The sequence below is a fragment of the Sinocyclocheilus rhinocerous genome, unplaced genomic scaffold (genome assembly GCF_001515625.1).
Source record: "Sinocyclocheilus rhinocerous isolate Xijiao unplaced genomic scaffold, SAMN03320098_v1.1 scaffold576, whole genome shotgun sequence".
NCBI lineage: Eukaryota > Metazoa > Chordata > Actinopteri > Cypriniformes > Cyprinidae > Sinocyclocheilus > Sinocyclocheilus rhinocerous.
The window spans coordinates 3,397,592-3,419,359 of NW_015662167.1; the positions used below are offsets into that span (position 1 = coordinate 3,397,592).

General features: G+C 36.2%; 1 protein-coding gene across 2 annotated transcripts in view; it reads left to right on the forward strand.

Annotated features, from left to right (window-relative positions):
- lrrc38b (leucine rich repeat containing 38b) overlaps positions 1-20,977 on the forward strand; it is a 38,989-nt gene extending 18,012 nt beyond the window's left edge. Inside the window, exons 2-4 of one of the 2 annotated variants that reach the window (XR_001638397.1) lie at positions 7,048-7,456; positions 10,632-10,634; positions 20,968-20,977. Coding sequence is in view for 1 of the 2 variants with exons in the window: in XM_016537813.1 (XP_016393299.1) it covers positions 7,048-7,295 (248 nt within the window). In the remaining variant the exon portion in view is untranslated. Of the gene's footprint in view, positions 1-7,047; positions 8,044-10,631; positions 10,635-20,967 lie in introns of those variants that run through there. The other variant, XM_016537813.1, reaches the window with a different exon arrangement.
- Positions 20,978-21,768: the final 791 nt, after the last annotated feature.

The following is a 21,768-nucleotide window of genomic DNA, read 5'->3' on the forward strand; positions in this document are numbered from 1 at the left end:
GTATTTATTTGTGCTGTTGCTTGTAGTTAGATTATTCTTATTTTCTTTATTTTTTATTTTTTCCCTAAACATAGCACATACCGAACCGTACCGAAACCATGACTCTAAAACCGTGATACAAACCGAACCGTGAGTAGGTTGAACCGTTCCACCCCTAATATATATATATTGATTATCTAAACGAGCTCCACCTGTGCTGAATTGGTTGATTATCTGAATGTGATCCTCCCGAACTTTGTTAATAAAACATCATATATTAAGTTGCAGTCTACTTTTTTTTCAGTCTCCAGAGGGGGTGGCATTCATCCTCTAATTCATGTTTGACAATAACACATTGGTTTAGGGAGTAAAATATGGATGTAAGCAAGAGAGGAACAATTTTGGCCCTCCAAAATACCTTTGTCAAAGAATGAGCTTTGACAAAGGATAACAGTGTGATCTTCTGTGTGGCTCATAAAAGCTCGCCATGCTGACAATTGAAAGTGGCGCATTATCAGATTTGAAGCAACACTGCTCAGGTGTATAACAGGGTCACATTAAATGTTAAAACTGACAGAATCAGGCTTACTCCCTGTAGCAAAAACTTATTTAGGTTGAAAGGTCAGAGAAAATCTGCGTGATTAATCTCAGCTATCGAACCCATGTTAGACAGAAGACTACCTTTTGGCACTCACGAGAGAGAGCCTGACACCGTATAGGCACAGCTTGTCTCAGATCTTCTCATTAAAAGCGAGCGAGTATGATAGTTTTCCTCTGGGCCTCTTAGCGCTATCCGGGAATCTGACCGGTTTGAGTGTTCACAGCTCTGCTTTCACAGCCGAGGGTGTGAAAATACCTAGTCTATTTTACATAGATTGCAGCGTTAACATGTACCTGAAATAAAATGTAAGATGCAAAGTTTAGAAACAGAAGTCATTCAGCCTAAATGTGACCTGTGCTGGCAAAATGAGTAGGAATACGCACATTTTCAAAAAAAAATATTTTCACATTCTACATTGCAATACCTTCAAAATGTTGAAAAAGTTGTTGGAATCAGACCAGCAATGACTGAACTACAGCCATTTGAAGGCCAGTCAGCAGAGTTGATATTGAGAAAAATCGAGTTTAAGTTTTCTAAAGATTCCAAAGAAAAATCACCAAGCAACCTTGCATATTTCCTTCAGTTATTTTCTTAATAATAATTACTATATTATTAATAAAAATATAGCAATTTTTTTATTTTATCTTTGTTATTAAAAATAAGATCAAAGAAAATAAACAGTAATTTAATCAAGAGCAGCGAGTGATTCCATCTTTTCTTTTAATGGTTGATTAACATTGAGACAGATCTATATTAAGACCTACTGTAATGCATGGATCTAATATAATATAATATATAATCTAATCTATATAACTGTTATGATGGCTGTTGTTGTTCATTAAATATTATATTGCAATAAATAATATTGTAGTATTGAATAATAGTATTTAGTATTAGGAAACGGTGTGTGTGTTCATGATGGTGACTTTAGTTACATTATTCCGCTATTAGATGGCGACAAGTAACAGTTTTTATGAGAGACTCAGCAGTAAGGACTTTTATATTGAAAGAGACTGAAACAGGGTTGTAAACTAGGAAGTTATTTTTACTAAATAATTTTTACAGTAACAACACCTTTTAAGATGCAGCCAACAACTGCACTGAGCAGTGCTGTCATCGGAAATCTTATTAGACAAAGATATCGCTTTCCCTCAGCGGACATTCAAATTAATGAGATTGAGCTGAAGAATGAAGGCTGTATCAGATGCAGGTAATCACACTCGCTCAGTCCATCTCTCTCATAATACTCTACAGTGAGCTTTAAAATCAGTAATTACAATAAGTTTTCAATGAAGCAACTCAGTGTTCCTTCATTACTAGTTCTACAGTGACGTTTTCGAAATAGAAACGGAGGCTTGGGCTCAGCTCTGAAACTGTAAAATTCAGATTTGAATTACAGAAGGAAGTAGTTCACACAAAAGAGGGTTTTTAAAGACACTCTGGCCTCGTGCCAATCACAGCAGTGCTGATATACAACAATATTGCACGGCTACTCGTGTAATATTGCCCATTTATCTAATTCTGTAAAAGTCAGAATGTAGTATTTTACATTTCAAATGCTTTGCCTTTAAAATGTTCTGACTCATTCTTCCCCTTTAAATGTTATAAAAATCAAACACTCCCCTTTAAGAGCTCTGAATAATATTAGCTGCTCCACTTTTCAGCTTACTTTTTTATGGTAGGTGAACATCAATCAGAGCATCCCTAGTGGAACAGTTCCTTTAAATAAACTTGAAACTTAACTTTCAGAAAACAAACATATTGGACATTTCCTCAGGCTCTTCAGGACATGCTGCTTTTGCCTGTTTTTGTCCTCCGTCAACAAAACATATAAATCTCAAACAGTGTTTAAAATCTCCTTGAACCGTGGCACATGCAGTGCACCCGAGGACACATAAATATGATTGAAATTTCAGAAACCTAATTTCCACGAAATGTAGCAAGCTTCCATATAGCAGGCTCCCTGGGCAAGTACAGTAACCGGAAATAAATCATTTACCAACCTTAACCAGGTCATGATGCGCTGAGGTCAAGAATATTTCCTGCCACACTGAGTATTGATTAATTTCTCTCTATGAACACAGCCTGTGCTATCCATTTCCTAAGAGCGAAAATAGAAGAAAAAATTACATCTTGAGCAGGTATTTGTGAAGTCTTAAGCAACATTAATCAACCTAAAGAGACAGGTGGGGGTCACATGATCAAAGAGAATAGCCTCTTAAAGTGCCAGAGGCCACTGTCTGAAGTTAGCAGAGCGGTGAGTGTGTGACGAAGCTATGTGAATATAAATACAGGCAATTTATCTCCTTCATCCTCCAGCGAGTTATCCTGACACTAAGGCACAGATGGACTCTCCAAGCACACATTTCAGACTTGCTCTCGAATCTGATGTGAAAATCAATACACAGATACATAGACTCTTACTTAAAAATGGAAGAGAAATTCATATGTAAATGATGTGAGGTCACTGGGGACATTACAAAGTAAAACAGTTTACAGTCGGAGATGTGTTGCAGCAATTGAGACATTGTGCTCAAGCAGGTGATATGAGTTTTGAGTCCGGCTTGAATCCCATCCTCTTCCTTCTTGGAAATAAAACCATGAAACACACATTAATAAAAAATAATTAAAGAAAACAAATCCTATGTGCTTGTAGATTAGCTAATGCTAGCCTAAATTGCTTGTCACTTGAGAAATATTTAAGAAAAAAAAACAAGGCTGATAAATTATATATATATATATATATATATATATAAATAGTTAAAGATTATTACCTGACAAAAACTAAGAAAAAGAAGAAAAATGTTTAGACAGAGAAACTAGTAGTTCTACATTTTGTACAATATATTTTTAATAATTAATATGATGATTTAATTGCTTTAAATATACAGAAAAAGATTAAGAGATATGTTTAGACATAGAAACTGTATAGTCTGTGTGTGTGTGTGTGTGTGTGTGTGTAATATATATAATGTAAGACCATTACCAGATGAAAACTAATAAAATAAAATAAGACAAATGCTTAGACAAAACCTATGTAGGCCTATGTTTTGTACGTTACATATATTTTAATAATCAATTTGATGATTACTTGACAAAAAGAAAGAAAGAAAGAAAGAAAGAAACAAGGAGAAATGCTTAGACATAAAACTATGTATATTTTGCATTTTAGAGAGAGAGAGAGAGAGAGAGATGTAGAACCTATCGGTCTATATTTTGTTTATTATGTGTATTTTAATAACCAATTTGATGATTATTTGACCAAAAAATAAGAGAAATGTTTAGATGTACATGTAGAAAGTATGTGTGTTTTGTATATATTTTAATGGTTATTTTAAGATGACTGCCTGGGGGTTAGAAAAAAAATTAGGATACATATTTAGACATAGAACGATGTATGTTTTGTGTATTACATTTTAATAAGCTAAAGATCAACTACGCAGCACTCCAGTGCTTGAGGTTTTCCATTACATTTGTCTCCAGTAGCGTCCACCCACCTTTGTGTTAATCATATCAACATTTTATGCCTGATACCTGCAGGGAATTTATCCCACAAAATGTATTTATCTTGGAAGCTAGTCATTTTACGCAAAAAAATGCACTCCAGTTTCTGTGGAAGTATTAGCATTGTAATGTTCCCTGCTAAATATCTGTCAACAGCTCCACAAAAGTTGTTAATCTCATGACCTGTGATGATGGTGCTCAGATGACAAGTCAGTGGCTGTCATGGAGGACTGCTGACTAATGTCACGAGATATCGGACTAATATTGTTCTGTGAATAACATCCTGACAACCTCAAGGTCTGCAGAGTGTATCAGTTTACAACTGTCTATGATTACCAGCCAACATGCTTCCGTTTTCAACTGGTAATTTGTGAACATTTCCTCTGTACTGACTTGTCAGAAACTAACATGCGTTTCAGTGCATAATAAAAGCACAAGGCTGGCTGGTGTCAGGACTGAGGCTGAGGCATGTCTGCAACAACCATTAATTTAAAATGTCTTCATAGGCTTTAATTGTTACATCAAGTCCTTATAAATGAAATTACACGTCAGTTTAATGCACACTGTAAAACATCTGACTGTGAATGTGACAGCATATTACTGGCTATTACTTATAATGTTATATATCATAAAATCACAGTCATATTGAAATGGAATTAATTTCAGAACTATTATGGTAAATTGCTGTTAAACTGTCATTTGTGAGTCAGCAAATCCTTTATCATTTGGCCCAGGTGATTAAATATGGGTGAACAAAATGAAGAATTAATATTATACATTTTTATACAGTTATACATTATTTTGAAAATTAAATGCAAGGCCTTATGGTATTCCCCTATTGAGTGAAAATGACCTTGTGTGCACTGATTTCATAGTAAAATTCGAAATATGGTAATTTACTGTAAAATATTAGTTAAACCATGTAAATGCTTGCAGCGTTTTACATTACAGAGCAAGTGAAGAAAATGAGAGAAGCTAGATTCACACCTCTGTCGTCTTCTGACGTTGTGCAGATATCCCACACAAACTGTGAGTTAGCTCTGGATATAGTTACATCTCCCACACAGAGCCTCACGCTCCAGTGCATCAGATGACCTGGCTGTTAAAAGCAATGAAAGCAAACATGTCATCACTCCCATGCTTCTGTGAGACTGCACGTTCTGACTGCGAGAGAGAGAAACGAGTGAAAAGCCCGTTGCTTGTTTTTATCATCTTTGGATCTCATGATATGCTCCTGCTGTTTTATTTCTTGCGTCTAAGCAATCAGCCATAGAAGAAAACAAGCCTGCCTTGATATCGTCTTCAGAACTCATTTACTTTTCTTTCTTATTTCTTTTTGTTTTCCACTCATTTAGACGAAGATGCGTTTTTCTCTGTTAAATTCCTCCATGTAAACTCTAATCACACTCTTATTAACATCTACTAGCATACACAAATATATAATTTACATTTATACAATGCGAGTTGATTATATTTCTCTGTGCAGCTGAAAGCTGTTGTCGGATATTCCTCTTTGTGGATTTCATGATTATGTGCTGTCGATGTGCCCAAGTCTTATATGCCCTTGATTCAGTCTCATTAACACGCAGCAGTGAATCAGCGGGGGCATGCTGAGTGTGTGTGTGTGTGTGTGTGTGATGTTTTAAATGAGTGAGCGCTGACAATCTGACTCCTGTCCTGGTCAAATAGTGGCATAAATAAACATGAGAGCTATTTTAGGCCATCTCATTAGCCCCCTGCCATTTCGTTTCCATCTATAATATTCAAAAATGTCTTGAAATGAGTCCAGGGATTCCATTTGTGTCAGATGAATCTGATCTGAATGACCATACAGTACAGTTGTCCAGTCCTTGAATGTTAACTAATAAAGCTGTACTATTACTGTCATTATGTTATCATTATGTTATATATCTGTTGTGTATTTAGTCTAATGAGATATCATTATTAAAATATGAGATATTCAGACAATATGCATGTTTATACAGTATATCGGGGCTCAGAGTTTAAGAATTGGCTCCTTTTCAGTTCAATGAGTTTGAATTAGAATTGAAATGCTCACACTAGACAGGAAACTGCATTGGAATGACAGAAAGAAAATATTTACCTGAATTGAAAAATAAAAATAAAATCGGCACATCTACACTGTCGTTTAAAGGTTTAGGGTCAGTACGATTTTTTTATGTTTTTGAAAAAAGTCTCTTAGCTTACCAAAGCTGCATTTATTTGATCAAAAATACAGTAAACCAGTAATATTGTGAATACTATTACAATTTAAAATAACTGTTTTCTATTTGAATATATTTTAAATATAATTGATTCATGTGATGGCAAAGCTGAATTTTCAGCACCATTATTCCAGTCCTCAGTGTTACATGATCCTTCAGAAATCATTCTGAATATGCTGATTTGCTGCTCAAGAAACACTTCTTATTATAATCAATGCTGAAAACAGTTGTACTGATTAATATTTTTGTGGAAACTGTCATGCATTTTTTCAGTATTCTTTGATGAATAGAAATTCAAAAGAACAGCATTTGTTTGTAATAGAAATTATAAATATCTGTAACGTCTGGACCACTCAAACACACAATATATATTTTGTTTTTAAATGCACAACCCCGGAAACCATATCATTTAACCATTATTATTTTATGATTCATAAGTGCCCCCTTTTGAAGCTCAGTGTGCCCTTTTGCCGACCCCACACTCTAATGCAGACTATTACCCAGAACCCATGCAGTAAAACATATAGTCAGAAGAAGACTGCAAGGGTTTTTAGACCTAAGCAACTGTTCATAAAAAATGCTGTATTTTATTTTATAGAAACCATATGCATTGATCTAACCATTGTAATGTAGAGTCTTACACAAAATCACATGTACTAATGATTTTAATACAAATATCAGATCTCACTCTAACTAAAAACTACAATTTATTATACTGTTTTTGTGCTGTTTATACAGGTATAGAGGGTATGGAGTGTTCCTTGCCCACCGACGGACGCCGCGTGTCTCTCAGCCGGCTCTCCCAGGACAGTTTTCGGGAGTGCCAGATCACCCTCACCCTCACTGATTTCCTCATCATCATCTTCTCGGGCATCTCCGTCTCAGTGGCCGCCATCATGGCCAGCTTCTTCCTGGCGTCCACCGTCCACTGCTTTCAGCGCTGGAGCAAGGGTACTAAAGGAGACGAGGAGGAGAGTGAAGAATGAGGAGGGGGTTTAGAGCTGAACGACCTTCAATCTGATTCAGAGCTGCCAGTTCCTGACAGAGTTCAAACAAACAGCGTGACTGAACAGAGACCAGGTAGAACTCGAGCAGAAATAACCTGATTGATAGTGTCAGCACTAATAAAGTGATTAGTAGGGACGCAGTACCCTCAAAATCAAAGGATATTTGGTATGAAAGCAAGCCTTAGTATGCAAACTTCCAGGGATTTACTTGTTAAAGGAAATTCTTTGAGATCTTGTCCTGCAGTAGAGTTTCAGTGTTGTTGAATACTCGTGTCCGTAGAATTTCCCTTCATGTAGTCAATATAAAGTTAGCCAAATACAACTGTGCTACTTGTTGATTGTGCCAAATTAGCACAGGTAGACAGCAATGATTCAAACAAGCACTAATGATCGATGGTGAGGAATTATCGCATGCAAGGTAATGTTGCAGCTTTATACAGCCATGTATACATGATAGAAGCCATTTTCCTTCAAGTTTGAAAGACGGGAAAAAATAACTTAGACCTTAGAGAGATTTCAGAAAGCATTACCTGTAATTGAAAGTATAGAGCTTAATGTGAATAGTCGTGTCAAATACCGCACTTTAAAATGGTCCTACCTGACATCGGCCCTCAAACCACCAGGTACACTGGTTCAGCCCAGATCTGCCAAAGAATGCTTTGATTGAGGGACTGAGGTTAATGTGTTTTGAAATATATATTTATTTTCTTTAAAGAAAGTTTGTGATCTTAGCAAGATTACATTTATTTAGTGTAATTATTGTACTACTCACATATAATGATATATAATGTCCTTAATGTGACTAAAGACAATATCTATGAGATGAAGATAAGTTCATTCTACAAATGTCATTGTATTATTCAATTATTTATGTCTTAAAAGTATATTTGAAAAGGCATACACATATATGGGCATTTAAGTCGGACATTGCAATATGTAACAAAATACTGAACCAAGCAAAAGATGCCTGTTTGGTTTAAATAAAAATAAAAAAAATTATTATATAATATTATCAAAAATTGTAATTGAATTAAATATATACACAATAAAAAAAATGGTAAAATGCGATTGCAACAAAGTCCCAGAAAAGTGAAATTTGGACTGACAAAAGGTTCTGCATTCTTCATTTACTGATGTCACATATTTTGTTTTCTAACAAAATGATGTTCACACATTTTTAAGTGCCACTTAAGTGTCCGAATATGTTTTGAGGCCACTGTACGTTCATATTGTCATATTGTCATATTGAATGATTTTTTGTTTTTTTCCACATATATTCTGAAACAGCTGTTCAGTCAACCAGTAAAAAAAAAAAACTTTGTATTTGCAAGTGAAATGAGGCATTATAGTTAAAAAAATTCAAATTAAAAACAATTACATGTTATAGACACTTACTATGCCATGACAATAGAGCTGTTCAGTCATTACGTCAGTTTTTTTTTTTTTTGCAGACCTCAGCATGGCTTCCCGTTAGAATTTCAAATTAGTTTTTTGAATTGCGTTATAAATAAAACAAGAAATATAAAGTAATAACAATAATGAGAGTAAACTATATGAATAGACATCAATGTATACACAGTCAAACCTCAAATGTGAAATGTGCAAAAAAGAAAGCAAAGGTTGATATAAGGAGAATCAGTTGTAAATTAAGCATCTTTATATTTTAAATTGTTAACTCATAAATCAAAAACTGCTAACTTATTTGAAATTCCTGAGGGAACTCATGACCTGAAAGTTTTTAGTGCTACAAACAGAACAGTAGCTGATTTTGCACGGATCGGTTGAATAATGGGTAACACTTTATTTCGATAGTCCACTTTAGACATTCTATTAACAGTAAGTAACTTTGCAACTACATGTCAACTAGCAGTTAGTAGAGTATTAGTAGACTGTCTGCTTAATATCTTCTAACAATTTCTTTGTCAACTTATTCTACTAACCCTAAACCTACCCTAACAGTCTACTCTTGAGAGTTAGTAGACATGTAGTTGCAAATGAATGAGAATTAGTTGACATGTAGTTACAAAGTTACTTAGAGTTAGTAGAATGTCTAAAGTGGACTATCGAAATAAAGTGTAACCGAATAATGACATTTGCAATGACAAAATGCATCAAATTTCCATAATCAATACTTTCCTTCATTGTCTACCATAGCAAGTAAAATATGGCGTGTTCATTGCTGTACCGTCTGTTTCTGAATTCAGTATTTGTCGTTTGAAAAGAGCCCAGAGCTCCCAGCAACTGTCACGCTGAGCGATGTAGTAAAGATGTGTGTTCCATCATAACGTGGAGTATATTTGTTCTCTGTCTTAACTGAACACCATATACCTAGAAAACCAACTACTGTGTAGTTACAGTACAAAGAAAGAGGGAAAAATTTAATTGAGGGTTTTTCCTGCATGACCCAATGGCAACATCATCCAGTACTTTGTTTTTTGCTCCACATGGCAGTGCATTGTTGATGAAATACAATATCATATTAAACAGTAAACTATTTTCGACTGATCTTTTATTTCTTTACAATTAATTTTTTTTTTCTATTTCATTTTTCTTATCATTCCCTTAAGGCATTGGTCTCAAACTCAATTCCTGGAGGGCCACAGCTCTGCAGTTTTGCTCCAACCCTAATCAAACACACATCGCTAGAAACGTCCAAGCAGGTGTGTTTTGGAGCTGGTTGGAGCTAAACTCTGTAGAGTTGTGGCCCTTTAGGAATTGAGTTTGAGACCACTGCCTTAAGGCTCTGTAAAACAGACATGTTTGAGTGTTACGTTTCCATGTAAAGCTTGATTAGACATGAATCTAATGGATTTTGTCATTTTAGGCACAATGACTGTGAAACTGGGTTCTAAACACAAAGGAGACACCACATTTACTAATTTCACGCCCAAGTATTAACGCTTGTGACGTCATTCCATGGATGATAATTAACTGTCAGGTCATGTCTGCAATCTGTCAGGACCACAGATAACTTCTCAGGGGCTTAAGCTCTCGATGCCCTCGGAAATCAATAACAGCATGTTTGGTCGTAGATCTGCAGAATAAAATGATGAAAACAATATATTTAGTTAAGTTTTAATCTCTCTCTCTCTCTCTCTCTCTCTCTCTCTCTCTCTAACTGTCAAATATTCACCCATCACTTTAAGACAATTGACAGGTGTTGAAATGTTATTGACTCCAAGCTTTGTGCAATTCTGAGAAAATCATTCACTCACCATGTTGTTCCAAATCTGTATGCATTTTTTCTTTTGAGAAACACAAAAGTAGATTATTTTCGAAAACATTTATGTGGTTAACATCGACTGAAACACAGAGTCGGTTCAGAAAATCTCTCCAAATATTCCTTTTCAGGTGAACTTTTTTCAGGTGAACCTTTAAATCCAATAAACATATACCTTAAAGGGATAATTCACTCTAATATATATATACAGTATATGTTATTTACTCACCCTCGAGATGTTCTGAACCTGTATGCCATTATTTTTCATGCAGAATCTTCATGCTGCTCTTCCATACAACGCCAAAAAAAGGACAAAAACAAGACTATTACAAGAGTTCTAAGGCTATTCAATAAAAATGTAAGCCATTATTGACTGAAAATCATCTTTTTACTGTAGCTCTCAAATCAAATGCTGTGCCTGTGGTGCAGAATGAAATAAACTTAAAGGCATACAATTTTGTACTTTTTTTGGTCATTTCACCACACAAAGCTATCGCTTCAGAAGACTAAACATTGCATTCAGATTTGAAACAACATGAAGCTGAGTATACTTACATTTTTAGCAGAACTATTCCTTTAATTATCTATCTAAAAAATTATATATAATTTTGTCAATATGTAAACTGAACAGTTCACAACCTTTTTTCTTGAAAGTTTTCATGCACAAATGGATTAACGTCATATTTCAGTTTACCTCTGTAAGGACCCACCCGCCAACCCAAAAAGCGGAATCCAGCGGCCTGGTCGAAGGTTTAATGCGTATCCGGTCTTTTACTTGCGCTTCTGAATTTATCCAAGTCACTGTTTGCATACACAAATTATGTTTTTTGATGCAGATTACAGCTGTGGAGACTAAAAGCATGGTCCAGTTCATGTGACACAGGTGTTTGCCCACATTGCTGTTTTATAACAGAGCAGATGGTCAGCCCCTGATTTCAATGTTTGGATTTTCCCACATGAAAAAAAAAAACATAAAGTAATGGGTGGACAGTGACGCAAGTGTGATTACCCTTTCAAGAGAAGTGCCAAAGCTGTTCTACTTAAACCTGCAGTTAAAAAAAGATATGGTGAGAACACTTAGGCAATGACGGGTGGAAAAAGAGAACCCTCCTGCAAGCATTTACTTCATTTGGTTACCATGGCTACAGGGCCAGAGGCTTGTGCAGTGGGATGCTGAGGCGTGAGCTAGGAGGGAGAGGCGGGAACAGTCACGGCCACAGCCTTTTACACTTGCTTCCACAGAAAGAGGAACTGCCATATTGGGGAGATTCGTGTCATCAGGTCCCGTCTCCTGATTCTATATTCAGTGCTAAAGAGCAGGTAGGGGCTTCAGAGGGTCACCTTCAGCTTGGAGCCCAGTCTCTTCTCATTAGCTATGGTTCACATAATGGCACTACAGAGAAGTCTCTTCAGATTAAGATGGTGCTGACCTCTAGTTTTCACAAATGCACACTCACACTCAAACTCTCTCCAACGTAGGCCTAATACTCCCAGGATTTTTTGCGCAAGAGTAGCCAGAGACATGAGATGCAGATTAAATCCGATCCTCTCGGTGTACAGTGGCACAGTGAGCATTTTTTCATAACAATTAATACACTAAGCCTTTTAGAGGGATATTACTGTCTGTTTACAGTAACGTCCCCACTTTGCAACAACAAAATTTTTTTTTTTTTTTTTAGTTTGAACAAACCAAAAATATAACATAACAAAACAGTACATATTTTATATATAAATGTATGTGTGTGTATGTATTTATGCACAACTGTTTTCCCTCAGCAAACATTGTGAAGTGAATTAGAAGTAAGATGACCTAGAAACCCTTGAGAGAGAAACAGCAAGGAATGCTGATGAAAGAAACGGACACCTCTAGAGAGAGCTCTGTGCAAAGGCTCGCTGATCTTAGCTTAAACTTGAGGTAAAGTAGGTTTCTCAGGTTACTGTACTGCAGCCTCTGGAGCCTAGACTTGTACCTCCATCCTCATTTACAGTCCAGAATGCTTAAAGATGGTAAGACTATTTTTTTCCCCCAGTTGTCAGATTTATTTACTCTACCGTTCAGAATTTTGGGGACTTTGTTACAAAGGATTTCTGTTTTTGGAAGAAAAACTGAAGAAAAAAATGTTTCCTGGTTTCCAAAAAATATCAAGCAGCACAACTCTTTTCAACATTGATAATAAGAAAAAATGTTTCTTGAACACCAAATTATTACATTTGATTTCTGAAGGATCATATGACACTGAAGACCAGAGTAATGACTGCTAAAAATGTAGCTTTGCAAATCACAGGAATAAATTACATTTTAAAATATATGAAAATAGAACGCTTTACTTTAAATTATAGTAATATTTCATAATATTACTGTTTTGTATATTTTATAAGAAAAATACTGCCTTGAGCATAGGAGACTTCTTTTAACAAAAAAAATATCTTACCGACCCAAACTTTTGAATCGTACTGTGTTCCTTTAAAATACAAAAAATGAAAAACAATTGTATAGATTACAACTCCTCGAAAGCAAATATTGTTGAGGAATGCCATGAATAAATGAATATTGATCATGAACTCTTGCCAGTGTATTAGGCTGAAGGGTGTTTCATTAGATACACACACAGGAACGGGAGACTGCTGGGAAAACAGCGGTGGGGAAAAAGAGAAAAATAAGGAAGAGGATGATACAAAAACCAGTCGATCAATGGCTATTTAGGTCTGGCAGTTCAAGAGCAGTGTGTGTGTTACAATAGGTGTGTGGGGTCTAGAGCTACAGACCACCAGAGATGCCCAAAATGAGTGCAGATTGCAGAAGGACATCTTTAATTGACCTCGAACCCATAGGTTACCTGCTCACACACAGCATAATGCACACTACAAATGCCATCAAAACATCACACCAAAAAACTAGACAGGCAGTATTTCACATGAGCAGTTGCCATCTGTGTACATATCACACACACTGACAACAAGGACAGCAGAATTACGTATACAGTGACTCCTTGTGAATAATAACCTGAAGTCTACTTTCATAACATTTATTGTATGATATCCTCACATTTGCATGGAGAAGATGGATTACAGATGTCTAGCAGCACCAGAGAGCAGACCTCCCATTCGCTCCTGACAGATTGAGCACGTCCCTTTCAACAACCTGGCTTTTTGACCTCTGACAAACCTGACATTTGAAGGGATAAAAAGAAAGAATCAATCAGCGCATACATCACACGCATTTAGGAAACAAAGCTTGTACAAACAACATCAGGCAGATGTGGGTAATCATCAGATTTTAATTTTCGCGTCTGGTTTTTGCTGTAATCATCCATCAAGGCTTGACAATATTGTGTCTGGCTTGGAAATGGTGGATGTGGCCTTGTACAATGTGAATGAGCTTTAATGAGATATTCTTCCAAGGCCACATCCCTCTAATGTGATTGATGTCCGCTCGTCTTTCTCAGATTAATTCAGTGTGGCAAAACTGATTGGACGGAGGAAAACAGGGAGGGAGACGGACAGGAAGACAGAGAGAGGGAGACAAACCACATTTCACAATGAGTATTGTCATTCTTAATGAGGTCGATCTATTAGCCATTCATCAAAAGCATGTCCTTTAACAAGCCTTCTGCTCAATCACAGAGAAAATATTGAATAAAAGGATGCTACGGCCATTGGATTCAGATAAACTGGAATGACTTTTAAAAATGTGATTGTTGCTTATAAGTGCTACATCTGAACACTCCCCTCACCTACTATTGGTCAGAACCAACAGGTAGTCCCGCCCCAGACTCACTCCATTGGTTGAGCCAGTGTTGCTGTTGTTGGGCTGGTCTGCTCAAACAAACAAAAATGTTTACACTTTTCAGGGAATCGACATACAAATAGGTTACTCATAGATATTAAACTGGAAAATCACTTCTACATTGTTATGTACTGCACACTATCAAGTACAAGCAAACTTGTTAGTGTGTGCAAGCAAACAGCTTTGATTCCCAAAGCTTTTGAAAATAGAGCATGGATCAATATGGCCTATTTAAACTCAGTTAAGAAGTGTTGAGTCTGCAGTAAAGTACAGGTAAATGGAACATTGCGAATTGGTCAGAACCTCATGTTCTAACAACCTGTCTAATGACTTTTCTTTCAGAAATTACCCTCACTCAATGAGCTATGAGATTAATCACCATACATTTTAACGTGTTACACTAATCGGTGAATTAATCATTCAGCACAGTAATTATGTGCTATTAAAGATGCTTAAATATGTGTATATACATTTACAGAGGTTGTCATATGAAATTAAACAGAGCAACTGCATAATGAAGACAGGTGTTGATGTTACAATACTGGAACTGTACAGAAAGAGTCTTCAGCAGGTGGTCTGATCAACTAATTATGGTGAAAATTGTGTATTAAAGGAATAGTTCACCCAGTTACAGAAAACGTACTCACGCTCAGTGGATGAATGTGTCTTTATCAGAGCAAATTTGGAGAAATTTAGCATTACATCACTTGCTCACCAATGGATCCTCTGCAGTAAATGAGTGAGAGTTCACAATAATCCAAGTAAACCACACAACACCAGCTTTTTTCAAAGACATGAAGTATGTAAATGCATAAATCTGATACTATGCATATTATTAGAGATCAAGTTTAGGGCGGGTTGGTTTACCATCTAAAGCAGCTGATCTTTTTAGCTCTAAATAATTCTATATGTTCTAACAACCTGTCTAATGACTTTTCTTTCAGAAATTACCCTCACTCAATGAGCTATGAGATTAATCACCATACATTTTAACGTGTTACACTAATCGGTGAATTAATCATTCAGCACAGTAATTATGTGCTATTAAAGATGCTTAAATATGTGTATATACATTTACAGAGGTTGTCATATGAAATTAAACAGAGCAACTGCATAATGAAGACAGGTGTTGATGTTACAATACTGGAACTGTACAGAAAGAGTCTTCAGCAGGTGGTCTGATCAACTAATTATGGTGAAAATTGTGTATTAAAGGAATAGTTCACCCAGTTACAGAAAACGTACTCACGCTCAGTGGATGAATGTGTCTTTATCAGAGCAAATTTGGAGAAATTTAGCATTACATCACTTGCTCACCAATGGATCCTCTGCAGTAAATGAGTGAGAGTTCACAATAATCCAAGTAAACCACACAACACCAGCTTTTTTCAAAGACATGAAGTATGTAAATGCATAAATCTGATACTATGCATATTTACCATCTAAAGCAGCTGATCTTTTTAGCTCTAAATAATTCTATTCTAATCTGTGTAGACAGACATCCCAACAAAATACTTGCTGTTCTATTAAAGATCTAATATCATCTAGACCTCTGTGCTCTCTTCCCCTGAGCCTTACAATAAGTTGCAAAGCACATTAAGAAATGCATATACCTGAAAAGGTCAACTTTGTTTTTGCTTACCTCACTGCACATGCATCTGATGTAATTAGGACTCTGCTACAGTGGCCCAGAGCAAGGGAAAGGAATGATGGGTAAATACAAAATAAATGTAAATAACAAACAATGGGTGGGCAGCGCAAACATGCTTCAAAGAGAGAGGAAAATAAACCATATTAACTGAGAATGAAATATCTTCATGGCAGTTAATGTACCATGTCCTGAAGTCCTTCAAGCTACAAGCCAAATACATACATGAACGGTACAAACGGATATATTAGGACTAATTTGCTATTTTGATATTCTCTGGTGTGATTTTCAGTGGATGCAATCTTTGGTCTCTGTTAGCTGCCCTGAACAAGGTGCTCTTATTTGATGGAGAAAATAAACATTTAGTTAGAGCATAACAAGATTCTGAAGTGATTTGCACCTCACTTTTATTTAGTTCTGAATACACAATATGACAATGTGAAAAAAAATCACTTGATCACCAATGGATGGGTGAATGGGTGCTGTCAGATTGAGAGTCCAAACTGCTGATAAAAACAAACACATAATCATTCTATAATTTAACATTTCGTGAAGTGAAAAGTTGCATTTTTGTAAGAAACAAATCCCTCATTAGGACATTTTTAACTTCAAACCTAAACTACGAGTCCTCTGTTCATAATATTGCATTCTCCAGTGAAAAAGTTGTCACATCTGAATCAGGAGAGAAATATGCACTGATCAAGCATCGTGTAGAAGTGAAAACAGTCCAAAACAGTTCTAAACAGTTCTTCAGTTTGGTGTGAGAGGACAACAGGGGACAGACTTTTTCACATTGTGATGCTTTTATCATTTGTTTGGACTCTCATTCTGACGGCACCCATTCACTGCAGAGGATTCATTTTTGAGCAAGTGATTGTACATTTTTCTAAATCTTTTCAGATGAAGAAACAAACTCATCCACATATTAGATGGCCGGAGGGTGAGTAAATTTCAAGCAAATTTTCTTTAATAGTGAACATATTCTGGCCCAGATCTGATTTGCTCATTTCCTGACCCACAATAATTAAATCAGACCCCCAGTGTCATTAAGCAGGAAATCATCTTGTTGTTTGGGTCTTTTGAACTTCATTATATGAACAGAGGTTTGAAGCTGAAAAACATATTTTCCCACAATATAAGATTTTTTTTATTTTATTTTCATATTCATTTGTAGTGACACTAAAATGGTTAGAAATCTGCTAGAGTCCAATTTAACCTAGAGAAATCATGTTGCTGGCTCTTTTCTATTAGATGTGTTGTCAGACTAGGTGAATGTCACACCACATGGGGACTATGGGGACAAAAACTCTGAATCAGCCTAGATGTCAATCAAACTGACAGATCACTGTACCAGAGTTGTTAGATCTGAGGGAGAAATGACTTACACTTTTACATTGTATGTTTTCACATAGCTTCAGAAATAACTACAATGATACACTAACAATAATTTGACCATTACTTTAATTTGACCATTAATGAAATGCTTGGCTGTAATGAAGGTCACAGGCACCTCATTAAACCTGGGAAATGCACCTTTAATTTAACCAAACTGAGTGGTCACTAAAACCTAGCTCATTCACATTGTTTAATGTCGTATTTCGAAGTATTTTATATGTTTTATTGTTGTACTGCCCATTATTTTCTCATGTAATTTCAAGAGGCACTGTTGCCCTGAAATAAAACCCTGCAACTACCTTATAAGTGCTAAGCACAGCATATACAGAGATCAAATAAACAAGCGTAATCCATGCCAAAACACTGCATATACAGTATGTGTAAATGAGAATGTGTGTACGTGCAAAAGAAAGACAGACTTGTGCTTAGTCAGACTATGTACGAGAGCTTAATCACATCTGCCAGAGCGCACCATTATAGCAAGCCCGAGGTCTTATAAACCCACAGCAATCTCAGCCTCGGTAAAAAATCACATCCACTTACACCAACAGCCATGCAAGAAGCAATGGGAAATCAGCACACCGGCCTTGTGCTGAGAAAATGTATCCAGGGACTACAGATTTAACCAAAGGTTCTGTGAGGAATGAGCATGAATGAAAATCTGTGCTGAAAACTGCTTAAGAACATGCTGAAATTTGATTACATGAAGAATAAGAGATATGAGAGAGTGCAGGTGTTGTGTTTTGAGTAAACAACATCTCAGCAGTAATATCTCAACCATATTTCATAAATTAGTTTACATGAGGTCCAAATAATGGGATTTTAGCACTATCACAAATGTACCTTGAATCCTAATGTGCTAGTAAACAGGTGCACATGCGGTCAGAACAGTTATCACAGGGATTAACTGTTACTTATTAAATAAATAAAAAAAACAAACAACAACAAAAACTTTTTGAGGCAGTGAGATTTTTTTTATTCATTTGTGCTTTAAAATTATTATTTGATTGTTTAATCTTGAAATTAGCTGGATGGGTTGTTTTATGTTAGGCTGCCGCCTTGTGGTGTGATGAACCAAATGCACTGAAGTCATATGACGGCACCTTGTGGCAGCACTGTGAGAGTAAACCTGCAAAGCAGACAATCAATAGGTTCAGTGAGTCATATTACAAATGAGAACAATCAAACTCTCATTTTAGAATCGCGGGAAGAAAATATTTGCAACAAACACATTTGTATTCAAACCTGTAGGCTACTTCAAGGTGCTTAGAACGGTAATAATTCTGAAAACGAGTACAGATCAAAACTTACATCTTTTGATCTTTATATTATTCGTTATTTTCTTTATCTTTTTATACCTTTATATTATATATATTTTTTATATTTTTAAAAGTATTTTTTATTGGTTTTAGATTTAAAAACAGCCAGGGGAGCCACATTAAGATAAACAAAAAAATATATAGGTCCTATATAAATCGTCAAAGGTATCATATCTGCCGAAGCGCGCCAATATTACGTCATCGACTTGGTGGGTCATCACGCGGTTTCGCAAAGGTTTGTTTGTCTATGCTTTGTCATTGATTTGTTAATACTGCTAGGTCGTGATTTCATTCCTATTTGCTGGATTTTAAATATGCCATAATAACAAATGTACCTTGTTGAATCCGAATGTGCTAGAAACAGATGCACGTGAAGTCAGAACAGTTATCACAGGTATTAAAGACCAGCACCATTTTAAAACATTTACTGCAGTTCTGTATCACAGTCGTCATTCGCATTTAATCTTTGGATTTACATGGATAAATAAGTTATCCTTAGATATGAGTGTATAAATATAGCCATCTGTGATCACCTGCTTTGGTCCTTCAGCTGACAGGACTACATTTCTGATCGTTGATTCAGTTTGATAGTATTTTGCTTAAGGTCGGATGTTAGTGCGAAGCCTAATGTCACCACAAGGTGGCAGCAAAGCACGAGAGACGTTTCGGTTCATGACCTGTGTGAGCAAAAACTACTCAACTGGTGCCTAAGAAAGTTATGTCTGTATATACTCTTATACCCCTTGGTGTGCATATAGTATATACATATAAATTTTACTTGCTCGGCTGGTGCAGGACCCTTAGTTCACTTTATTTGAAAACCTGACGATTATTATTATTAAACAAGTAAGCCAATTACATTGAACTCCATTATTTAAAGCAGCGTTTCTCAACCCTGATCCTGGGCGCCCCCCAGCACTGCACATTTTGCGTGTCTCTCTAATCAAACACACCTGATTCAACTCATTAGCTCATTAAAAGAAACTCCAGGACCTGAAATGGGTGTCAGATAAGGGAGACATACAAAATGTGCAGTGTTGGGGGGCGCCCAGGACCAGGGTTGAGAAACACTGATTTAAAGGCTATACATGTTTCTGGTAATCAGTTTTAAAGCCTCATTTAGGGGCTCCATGTTGGTTAAAGAGGTCAAATGTAGGCTAACAATTTACACATTTTTGTTGTAGATATGTTAGCAACACACAGTTTACCACATAATTTTATCTCATTGTTCTCATTTCAGAAATACACAATCACATAGAAGCATCTGCTGGATCAAGCTGGTGTTTAAAGGTGACATACCATGAAAATCTGACTTTTCCAGGTTTTAAGTGCTATAATCTGGTCTCCGGTGCATCTACCAACCAAGGAAACAGCGCGTCTGATTTCGCTCCCTTGGTGATGTGGCAAAGGGATCTCATTATAATATTACCGCCCCTTAATTTGTAAGTTTCCACCCACGGCGCCGTCATTTTGATTTCGCAAGTGACAACGGTGTATTAGTTCTAATGACATGGTGAAAGTTTGAGCAAAACATGCTAACTGTTCTGTCTTTGGCTGCACAGACGAGCACAGAATACTATTAGAGTCTCAGCCTCAGAGGAGACAAGAGAGCAGTGGATTTGATTTATTTAATGTATATTTCTGCTGCCACACAGATCTAAAATAAACATGCAATTTCTTTCCCAGCAGTTTACCTTCACAGACATAACCGACTGTTTTGTAACTCGTCTGTGTTTTTAACGTAAACTTGTGTGTGAATGAGAACTTAGTTTAGCACTCACATGCTGTGACAGCCGCTTTATGTCTGTGTGCTTCGGATGTGTGCGCTCAGAAAACTGTATATCAGAAGTTTAAACCCATCTGGTTTAAAACACATGATTAGACACATTCTGGGGACACCAGAGACTTATATTACATATTGTAAAAAGGGGCATAATATGTCTCCTTTAAGACAGTTTATATCTTCTGTCTTCCGTATACTGCTTTTAGAGAAATGCTAATGGAAAAAATTGTGTGAATTCAAGTGTTACTTAAATTCTGTATGAAAAATCTATTTATCTGTCAGTTGACATTTCGTTGCTACATTCTTTTAATCATTTTGTCCACTCTTATCCACTGTATGTATTGAGTCTCTTGCTGTTGTTATACTGAGATGTTTTCCATTACTGTGATGTTTAATAGCAACGTCTTATCTGCTTTAAATTAACGACAGCCATAAGGTTAATTTTGTGAAAACACTCTAATTTGCACCTATTATGAGCGCTAGACTTTTCTAATGGCAGGAAAAGCACATATTGGCTGCCAAGACATCAGCCTTTATCTTGTTAAAATTCCTTGCTATGGTACTTAATGGAAATCCAATTTTCATAAGGGCCATTTTAAGATGTATTAATTCACTCTGCAGCGCTTTAGTCTGGGTGAAGGTAACAAAAATATCCTTTCCCTTGCCTATATTCTTCTCTCCGAGGGGTTTGAATTTTGAAGGACTCTTGGGGAGAATGTTCTTGCTTCTCTGGGACTGTTCCTACCAAGCCTTGCTTTGTGATTGGGCTTTTATGAGCTAATTGGAAAAGTCTGCAGCATTATGCTGGCCATTCGCTTGGCACTCTCTGTTAATGGCATGAAGGTGTCGGCAGGCACTTATGGTTCTGTCTTTAATCACCACAGCCCACAACCTCATCTGAGCGAGAGGAGCACAGAATGTGGCTGTGGCTTCCCTTACTGCAGCATCCTCCACTAATGGACTCTCTGATGTGGATTCATACTTCCAGACTTTCAAAGTGATTTGCCACAGGATTCTCATATCGATTTAAAAGAGTTAAGAAAGTGTTTCTTTAAAGACACAAGTGCAGATGATTAAGAGGGCACCAATTGATGCTTAAAGAAATGTCCTGGGTTCAAAAGAAGGTAAACTGCATTGACAGCATTTGTAGCATAATATCTTTACCAAAGAAAATTATTAAAAAAAAATTTTTTTCAGTTTTTTTTTTAAGCGAAAATTTTGAATACTATAAAGAATTTACAGAAAAAGTTGACCTATATTATTGATATTGTTGACCTATAAGTTGATATATATTAACCAA